The sequence below is a fragment of the Chelonoidis abingdonii genome, chromosome 7 (genome assembly GCF_003597395.2).
Source record: "Chelonoidis abingdonii isolate Lonesome George chromosome 7, CheloAbing_2.0, whole genome shotgun sequence".
NCBI classification, from domain to species: Eukaryota; Metazoa; Chordata; order Testudines; family Testudinidae; genus Chelonoidis; species Chelonoidis abingdonii.
Genome location: NC_133775.1, coordinates 43888404 through 43898976, shown reverse-complemented (window position 1 = coordinate 43898976; position 10573 = coordinate 43888404). Strand labels below are relative to the sequence as shown.

The 10573-nt window shown below is 50.2% G+C and overlaps 1 protein-coding gene across 1 annotated transcript in view; it reads right to left on the bottom strand.

The window, feature by feature from the left end:
- The window catches only part of KIF14 (kinesin family member 14), a 77922-nt gene that overhangs the window by 46787 nt on the left and 20562 nt on the right, over window positions 1-10573 (bottom strand). Inside the window, exons 11-13 of the mRNA XM_032773495.2 lie at window positions 9384-9531; window positions 9212-9275; window positions 7237-7421 (exon numbers count right to left, since the gene is read on the bottom strand). Of these exons, the coding sequence (XP_032629386.1) occupies window positions 7237-7421; window positions 9212-9275; window positions 9384-9531 (397 nt within the window). The remainder of the gene's footprint in view (window positions 1-7236; window positions 7422-9211; window positions 9276-9383; window positions 9532-10573) is intronic.

Below are 10573 nucleotides of genomic sequence, written 5' to 3'. Positions count from 1 at the left end.
GGTACGCCGCTCTCGACATGAGGAACACATACTTTTCATATTGCAATTTACCCTCCCCACAGAGGTACCTGCGTTTCATGGTGAATCGAGTTCATTACCAGTTCACTGTCCTCCCCTTTGGACTTTTGTTGGCCCCTCGGGTCTTCTACGGAAATGTATGGCGGTTGTCGCCGCTTTCCTCCGCCGTCGGTCGGATTCACATGTTCCCTTACCTTGACGACTGGCTTTATCAGGGGAACCTCAAAGGCTCAAGTCACAGCCACGTCGACACCATACGAAAGCTGTTCCCAAGTCTGGGCCTGATCGTCAATCTGGACAAGTCCACACTGGTGCCCACGCAACGCATAGAATTCATCGGGGCAGTGCTGGACTCTATCCTTGCGACAGCCAGCTTCCCCCGCTCCGGTTTCAAAGCATAGTCTCCCTGGTCCAGAGCCTGCAGAGGTTTCCACTACGCTCCGCCCAGTACTTGCCTGGCCCTTCTAGGACACATGGCGCATCTGTCCTCGTTACAAAGTACGCCATTCTACGAATGCGCCCGTTACAAGCCTGGCTGGCTTCGGTCCTGCCGACCGAACAGGGACACCTTTAGACATGATTATAACGATCCACCGAGAGTCCTCAGCTCCTCGACTGGTGGAAAGAGTCACTGCTGGTGCGTGCGGGTCTGCCTTCCACCCTCCCCAGCCCTCTGCGTCCCTGAACAACGGAAGCATCTGCGCTGGGCTGGGGCGCACACCTGGGGCCCCGGCGCACCCAAGGCCTTTGTTCACCCCAAGAGCTGACTCTCATATCAATGTGTCCGAGAGCTCAGGGCAGTACGCTGGCGTGCCAAGCGTTCTTCAGCCACCTACAGGCCGTTGTGTTGCAGTATTCACGGACAACACGACGGCCATGTTTAATATCAACAAGCAGGAGGCACAAGGTCATCTCCCCTGTGTCAGGAACGATCGACTTGTGGGAATTCGTGTAGCCCACTCCATAGACCTGGTGGCCCTCTTTCTCCCGGGGGTCCGGAACACACTCACAGATCACCTGAGCAGGTCCTTCCTCACACACATGGTCCATCCGACCGGTGTCCTCCATTCAGTCTTCCGGAGGTGGGGCTTTCCCAGATCGACTGTTTGCGTCCAAATAAACAGGAATGCCAGGTGTTCTCCTCCCTACTAGGTCGCTCTCCGGGCTCCTGTCGAATGCTCATGATCCCGTGGTCAGGTCGCCTTTTGTTATGCCTTCCACCGTTTCCCCTCGTCCACCAAGTATTGCTCAAGGTCCGCAGGACAAAGCCCGCCTCATCCTGATCACGCCGGCTTGGCCGAGACAGCACTGGTATCCAGACTGCTCGACCTGTCCCTGTCGGACCCGATCCCCCTGCCGCTGTGGCCGGACTTGATCACGCAGGACTCGGCAGGCTTCACCACCCGACCTGCAGTCCCTCCACTGACAGCATGGTTCCTAGCTGGTTAACCAGCTGGAGCTGAGCTGTTCCACTGCAGTGCAACAGTGTTGCTTGGTAGCAGGAACCCTCCACGCGGTCGACATACCTCGCGAAATGGAAGCGCTCTGCTACTGGTGGCCGCATGATCACTCCCACGCTCTGTATCAATCTCCACCATCCTGGATTATTGTGGTCCTCAGCCAACCCCTGCTCCTTATCTCTATGCTGCGAGTCCACCTCGCCGCCATATCTACCTTCCATCCGGGGGAAGCTGGCAATACCATTTTTTCTCACCCGATGTCTTCCAGGTTCCTAAGGGGGTTGGAACGGTTATACCCTCAGTCAAGCCCCCTACCTACTGGGATCTTAACTTGGTTCTAAATAGGCTCATGGGGCCCCCTTCGAGCCTTTGGCCACATGTTCACTGCTGTACCTGTCCTGGAAGACGGCTTCCTAGTCGCCATTACCTCGGCTAGGCGTGTCTCGGGAACTCCGCGCACTGACTGTGGATCCTCCATATACCGTCTTCCATAAGGACAAGATACAGCTGCGGTCTCACCCGGCATTCCTCCCAAAGTCGTCTCCGCCTTCACGTGAACAAGGACATCTTTCTGCCAGTGTTCTTTCCAAACCGCACGCGTCGAGACGTGAACAACAGCTCCATACCTTAGACGTCGCGGAGGGCTCTCGCGTTCTACATCGAGCGGACCAAGCCTTCCGTCATTCACCGCAGCCTCTCGTAGCGTGGTGGAATGTATGAGAGCAGGGCAATCTCCTCTCAGCGCATTGCGTCTTGGGTCACGTCGTATCAGAGCTTGCTATGACTTGGCTCAAGTCCAGCCGGGCCATCTCAACGCCCACTCTACGCGAGCTCAGGCCTCGTCTGCTGCTTTATTGGCGCATGTTCCTGTGCAGGAAATCTGCCGTGCAACCACCTTCGCGAACCATTATGCATTGTCCAACAATCTAGAGACGACGACGCCTTCGGCTCAGCCAGTCTTGCACCGCTATGTCCTCTCTCGACCACCGCCTAGTAAGGCTTGGAATCACCTAACTGGAATGGATATGAGCAAGCACTCGAAAAGAAAAGACGGTTACTCACCTTGTAACTGTTGTTCTTCGAGATGTTTGCTCATATCCATTCCACACCTGCCCTCCTTCCCCACTGTCGGAGTAGCCAGCAAGAAGGAACTGAGGAGTCGGCGGGCCGGCAGGCCCAACAAGTCCATGCGTTTGGCCTCCCTAGACTTTGGCGCGGGGGCTTGTTGGCCGTGGCGCTCTCGCTCGTTGACCGACTGCACCACCAACGAGCAGGGGGCTGGGTGCACATACAGGTATTCGTAACCCTTGGATGGCACCATGTACTTTCTTTCCACTCCCCTGGCCGTCGGTGGAATGGACACCGGAGATTGCCAGATGGTATCGGCTCTGGCCTGGATGGATTTGATGAATGGGAGGGCCACCCTGGTAGGCGTTTCCGCTGAGAGGATGCTGACCACAGGGTCCTCCACCTCAGGGACTTCCTCCACCAGAAGTCTGATGTTCAGGGCTACGCGCCGCAAAAGATCCTGGTGCGCCCGCAGATCGATAGGGGGAGGCCCTGACGAGGATGTGCCCGCTACCGCCTCATCCGGGGAAGATGATGACGACAACCCCGGAACGAGCGGGTCCTGGACCGAAGCTGCGTCCTGGTGGGCCTCCGCCTCCGGAACATCAGGCTGTTCTGGAGCCTGTATGACAGCCATTTCTGTATCAGCAGGAGGTGGTCTACTGATTGTGGCCTCCGGTACCCGGTGTTCAGAATGACCCGAGCGTGATTGGCCCGATGGTTCACCCTGGGCTTGGTGGTAGGCGCAGGGTGTCCAAAAGGACCACTGAGGTGGCCCCTGGTCCTGATGGGCCTGAGTGTCCGATCCTCCATAAGATGCGCTGTCCGCGTACAGGGAGGCGGACGTATGATGGGATGGCCACGGGGGAGCTGAAGCAGATTGGACCGTATCTGTGTGTCCATAATAGCTGTCCCTGTGCGGTGCCAGCGAATGGTACCGGGAGCCGTGGTGATATGGAGAGCGGGACTGGGACCTACGACCAGCGCGGTGCCGGGAGGTCAACCGGTGCCGAACGTCGACATGCCTGGATCGGCTGCGAGAGGCTCGGCGGTGCCGGGATCTGGAGCAGTGCCGACGGTATGACGGGGACCGGGATCTGGTCCGGTGCCGTGAGTACGACCGGCACCGGGATGGAGAACGGTGCCGGGAACGCGATCGGTGCCAGAGCCGGGAACGTTCACGGGATCCCGAGTGAGATCGGCGGGGCTCCTTGGTGCCCGGAGACGATGGTCACACCATAGCAGGTTTGCCCAGCGACTGAATAACCCGCACCGGCGGTGCTGGGGGTTGAGGCAGCTCAGGCTCTGTAAGAGCGATGAGGTCCCGCGCCTTGGAGAAGGTCTCCGGCGTAGTCGGGATGACGAGCTCTACCACAGCGAGGGCCAGGGCCTCTTAAACTATATACACTAACTACAACTATACTAACAGTAATTAACAATGAACTAGAGAAGAACTATGTACACGAAAAAGCTAAAGAACGAGCAAATCGCTAGGGTAGGTGGAGATCAGCTAAGCCGCGCTCCACTGTTCCAACAACCAACACAGGCGGTAAGAAGGAACTGAGGAGCGGGCGGGCCGGCAGGGGTATATATTAGGCGCCATACCGGCGCCACTCCAGGGGGCAACCTGCCAGCCCACCGAGTGTTGCTAGGGTAAAAGTTTCTCCAACGAACATGCACGTGGCGCGCGCACACCTAACTGGAATGGATATGAGCAAGCACTCGAAGAAGAATAGCTACTTACTAACTAATCTACAACAAACAAAACCATTTACAGCTGGAATACAAAGTCGAAAGGGAAAGAAACCACTGACCACTTGTGAGGCAAGGAAGAGAGGTGCTCTGGGAACCAACCACCATGGGCAGTAAGAATGAACTGAGAGGTCGTAGGACCAGCAGCACCTGATATTCCGATGCATGGATGCGGCACTGCAGATGGCGCCACAGCCGACCCTACAGATCTTGCTAAAGCAAAAGTCTCCAACAACTGTGAATGTGGGCACACATACACCTAGAATGGAATTGAAATGAGCAAGCACTCAAAGAACTGGGTATGTTTAGTTTAGAAAAAAAGAGATTAATGGAGAACATGATAGCTGTTTTCAAATACTTGAAAGGCTATCATTACAAAGATGGAGAAAAGCTGTTCTCTCTCGGCACAGAGGGCAGGACAAGAGACAATGGGTTCAAGATACAGCATAGCAGATTTAGATGAAATCTCAGGAAAAATGTCTTAAATGCAAGAACAGTAGGACAATGGAACAGACTGCCTAGGGAGGTTATGGAAGGTCCTTCACTGGAGGTTTTCAAAAGGAGGATGATAGCCATTAGTCTTGGATAGTTTAGATGCAAAAAATCCTGCACCTTGGCAGGGCATTAGACTAGCTGACCCTTGCAGTCGCTTCTAGCCTTATGATTCTATGATCTTATGACTGGAAAAACCATGTGTGGAGTTAATTTGGGGATCCAAAAAGGGAAACTGAGGTGAAGGGCTACATGCAGGTCTGCCCAAGGTCACCAGGGGGCATCATGAGGCAGCCACTCATCTACAATCTTTCATTGTTCAGATTCTGTACACAGGCCAAAACAAAAAACAAAAAACAAACAAACAAAAAAAGTGTTTTGAAACAGAAATTAGATTCATATTACATGCAGACAGCACATCACTGAATGGAATTCTGATACTAACATGACAGTGTATATTTCATTCTGCTTTTAAGAATTTAGCAGATTTTTTTCTGTATAGAACTAATTTAGTATCTTTCATTTGAGTTATTACTGTATTTTAATTTTGAACTTATTTCCTAACAGGAAATTTCTGTTTGTTTTGCATATGAGTATATAAACTTATGATGTGAGGCAGTATTACTGCTGATGTTGACTGACTTTGACAAAGAACATGAACACAGCTAAGAGGGATGTGGCACTGAAAACTTCCCTGCACATCCCAAAAACATGTGAAGTGTTTTAGAAAACTAAACCAAACACTGATACCTAGAAGGGACTCAAGCCCCTCTTGCTTTCAGCACGAGTAGTCCCAAACTCATAGGGACTTTACACATGCTTAAAGTTAAGCTCATGTTTAAATGCTTCACTGAATTTGGGATCTTAAAACAACTCTTCTTGATTACTTGAACTCTCATTTAGATAAACGAAAGATAATCAGGGTACATTAGGATTGGGTAATTAATCTTTCTATTCAGCAGGAGAAGTTATTATACACAGCATCATATGATCACGTTTCTCTCAACCTTTTCTACCTTAAGCAGATACCTTAGCTATATCAACACTCTAAACAGTTTTGCTGCATTAGATGACAGAGATCAGACATATGCTTGCAGTGATTAACTTACTGTATATACTCGATCATAAGCTAGTTCGTTTATAAGCCAACCCCCCAAAGATGGATAAGTAGAAATGGAAAATTTTTATAACCCGTTCATAAGCCAACTCTATAATTCAGGGGTCAGCAAACTTTGGCTCCCGGGCCATCAGGATAAGCTGCTGGCAGGCTGAGATGGTTTGTTTACCTTGAGCATCCACAGGCACGGAGATAAACCTAAGTAAACAAAGTGTCCCAGCAGGCCAACTGCTTACCCTGACGGGCCAGGATAGCAACTGGTGGGGAAGTTTTTTGGCGAGTGAGAAGCTGGGAGTCAGGGGAGTAACCCCTGTGACCACCCCCCACGTGACCCCACTTCTAGCCCAGGACCCCCCACACTCCATATCCCATCCCTTCCCACCTTATCTGGGGAGGGCCAGGGGAAGATGTCCCCGGCCTGGCTGGAGCTGCTCTGGCGGGCCAGGCAGTGCGGCCGCAGCCTGCTCTGGCGGGCCAGATCAGGTGGCAGAGCTGCAGCATGTTCCAGTGGGCTGAGCCGGGTGGCATGGCCGCAGAAAGCTCCAGTGGGCCAGGCAGCACAGCCACAGCATGGTCTGGCGGGCGGGGTCAAGCAGCACAGCTGCAGCCTGCCAGCCCTGGAGCTGCAGCTGCTTTGGAAGCTCAGGGGAGTGCAGGGTGGCCAGAAGCGGAGATACTCTAGCCCTGCTTCTTCCCTTCTGTCTCTGCTGGCTGTGCTGCCTCTCCTTGCTCCCTCTGTTGGGAGGAGGGGCTGTGCCCCACCCCTCCCTCTCTATACCCACTCATAAGCTGACCCCCTTCTCTGGTGCTTCCCTTTTTTACTAAAAAAATTCGGCTTATGAACGAGTATATATGGTAATTTCTAGGGGGAGGTGCAAAGAGTTCTTCATTGAAAACCACTCTGTGATGTCTGGTGAATCCCCCAAAAGAGGTCACATCATATCTGTTATCCTGGTCAAACAGCAGCTCCATGCTAGATGAGAGATTGAGCACCCTGTGAATTATTTCATACAGCAGCCCAGTTTAATACAGCAGTAAGATGCATAAGATATCCCATCAGAAATTCATCTCTGCACATTGGCTAATACAGCACCACTGTGAATGCAGTTACATGGGTTTGGCACAGATAGCATAGCTGGAGTGTCCCCACTGCAAAGAGCTAAGACACTCCAGCTATGCTAAACTAACCCAGGTTAACTCTACAGTGAAGACATACCTAGAAGAGACATTTGCTCGGAGGGGGGTGGGGGTGAAGGAGGGAGAAGAGGAGGTGGTAACCCATTCTCACATAGCCACATGAAGGATCTTTCATTTTAGGGTATCACATACCAGTGATCATCAGCAATTAGCACTCCAGAGAGCTGGATATCATGATGAGAATTTGGTTTGTACTTTCCAACTGTAGTTTGTCCTTCTTTTATCATATACAAAAGCATCTCAGAAAGCTGAGGATCTTCATTGAGATTGACAAGGTTTGGCAAACGATTGTCCATCTTGAACGTAATTCCTGCTTTCTAGGTGATTGATTCAGAAAAATACATACAAATAAACCACTAACGTTTTCTATAAAAAAATACATCAAAGTCTGCCTACTGTACCATAGGTCAGCGTTTCTGAAACTGGGGTCCTTGGACCACTGGGGTTGCACAAGTATACTTCAGGAGGTTCACAGGCCCGACTTATCAATTCCTCCCCAATGCCGCTGGGTGGGTGGTGCAGGCGGTGGCCCAGGGTGGCTCGCCAAAGGGAGCATCGTGCATAAGGTTTGCTCGATTCCTACCTGACCTGACAAGAGCCAGCTGGGTTGGCAGAGGCAGCAGGCAGGTGGAGCAGCAGCATTTGGAGCGGAGGGGAGAGGGACCTAAGCTCCAGGGGGGCAGTTGAACAAAAAGCCGAGCCAGGTCTCTTCTCTGGAGCAGGGGTGCCCATCCTGCCCCACTACCATGTTCAGCTGCCTCTGCTTCTAGCCCCTCGCCCCGGAGTGGGAATGCCCTACTGTCTGCTGTGAGGGGGGTATGGTCAGGGGGGTAGCATGGCTGATGTCAGATGTCCTCCACCCACGTACCTGGTCTCCACTGAGCTGAGGTGATGGGACAGGGCAAAATCTGTGTGCTGCTGCCGCCTCTCTGGGTCAGAAGCTGCTAGCAGCTACTTGTGCCTGAACAAGCCTTCAGGCCCCTGACCCTGAGTGCTTTATTAAAGGGAATGTGCTCAACACTCAGGTGCGCACACACACACACACACACACACACACACACACACACACACACAGTCTCCCTCACACAGTCCCCCCAACACACACCAGGGCTCCCTAGGTCAGTTTCATCACCTGGCCTGTGCTGTGAGGTGAGCACCAGGAGCTGCTGCTCCCCTGCCCTCTACTTACACAGCCCAGGTGGGGAAAGTAACCTGGATGTAGGGAGCCCTGGTGTCACTCCCTATTCGCCCCTCACAGCTCCCTAAGGGGTGCATGGGTCAAAGGAGCATCAGTCCAGTGGGGGAGCAAGCAGCAATGCCAGCTGCTCTGTCACTGCATCCAGGTGAGTTCTCCCATATGCTGTTTTCTCATATGGGTGCAGGAGGGGGGCAGGAGTTGAGGTGAAGGGGGCACAGTGCAGGAGGGAGGTGGCGGGGTAGGAGTGAAGGGGGTGCAGGGATTAAATCGCACAGGAGAGGAGTGCAGGGGTTGGGATGAAGGGGACACAGTGTAGGGGTAGGCACGAAGGGGGTGCAGGGATTCGTATGAAGAAGGCACAGTATGAAGTTAATGCTGAAGTGAGGGTGGGGAGCCTATGGGAGACAGGGTTAATGGGGCGAGGGGTGCACCACACCCATAGGGCCAGGAGCATCAAAATGAAAGTTTGCCAAGGGTGCCATTTTCCCTAAGGCCAGCCCTGCGGAACAGCTGTTCTCCAGCATGCATGAGCCACTGGAAGAGGAGCGGGGATGGGGCGCACTCAGGGGAGGGGGCAGAAAGAGGTGGGGAAGAGGAGGGGTGGGGTGGAGCGGGGTGGGAAGAGGTGGGGCCTTGGGGGAAGGCGTGGAGTGAGGGATTGGGGTTCCACAAAAAATTTTAAATCAAAATGGAAGTCCACAGGTTGCTAAAGAGTTTGAGAACCACTGCCATACATAATTTATTTGAAAGGACTGACCTGAAGAGAATGAATAATGTTAACTGCTTCTTGCAAAGAGGAATGTAAACTAGTAAAGAGGATTCTTAGGACAATCCCAATTCTGTGCATTAAGGGGTTTATTGGTATTAAGCATTTTCTAAACTTCTTTAATTCTTGTGAATAAAGGGTACCTGTAACTCCTTTGTTTCTTCAAATTTCCTCTGTTCTGCTTGTTCAAATTTTTCTTTCCAGGCTCTTAGCATATTAGGAAAAAGAAATCAAAATAATTACTTTAGGGATATTTTATTCCAATATTTATAAGACTATTACTTACTATTCAGAAGACATTAATGACTACCCCACCTTTGCATCTCTGCCATATCCCTTTCTTGTTGGTGTAGTTTTACCCTTAGGGATGTTATTTCTTGCAGATACTGTCTATATTTCTCAGGATCTCTATTTAGAGTACTTTTCCGAGCTGCTTTCAGTTTCTCAATTTCTGCTTTCAGTTCTACATTTGAAAAATAAAAACATAACTCAGCTTTTACAGTAAACATAGGATCCTACATTAAGCAGGTGTTTAATATTAAAAAACCTCATTCTTTTTTAACAGTAAGTCTGAGGATTTTATCCTCGCTTTGGCAATATGGAATTTATGTTAAATAGAAAGTATCCCACCCAAGCTTTAACATGCCCATCTAGCTACAAAAGTCTGTGTTTGTTACTTTTAAGAATAGCGAGAAAATAATTTTATGTCACTACTCTTGAAATGTGAGACATTAAATAAGCTGCTAAACTGCACACTGAATAGTGCCTTGATGTATGACAAACTGATTGCTTTTGTTTAAGGTCTAGAGGTCACTTTTATATCATGCTATTCTCTGAAACACACAGGTCACACCAATTGAAGAGATGTCCCCCAAGGAAGCATTAGCTAAATTAACTGATCAACTAGAGTGCTGACAATAGCTTATTACACTATACAACTGACTTCATTTGATTATATAGCATGTAGACAGATTCCAGTTAAGTACTGCCAGGTTTTCAACCTGCATACAATGTTTTTGAAGAAGCTGCTAATTTAGAAAACACAACTGGTTCTCTCTCTCTCTCTCTTATAATAAACCATGGTTCTTTTTGTTTGCCATCCACCTAAGGACATCTTCATTTATTTTATTTCCTGTGTGCAACACTTGCTGAGTTCTCATCTATTTTTGTTTTTATTTTTAAATGTAAACAAAAACAAGTACTCAAATTTAATAAGTAAAATAATATCCTACTTTGTGAATCAATCCCATTGTATCTCTACATAAAACCACTTCAGCATGAATACCAAGCACCATTGGAGGTGGTAGTAACCCAATCCCCTGAGCAAACCTAACAAGAATGGGACAGAGTAGCAATAAGAGGGAAATGCCAGTTTTTACACCCCAGTTACCACAAAACTACTCATCTCCAGTACCACTTCAAGTTAGTCTGCACTTGCGTATTGGCTGCAATACTAATGTTCCCCACAGGTAATACAATGATTATATATGCAGCTGTAAATTATT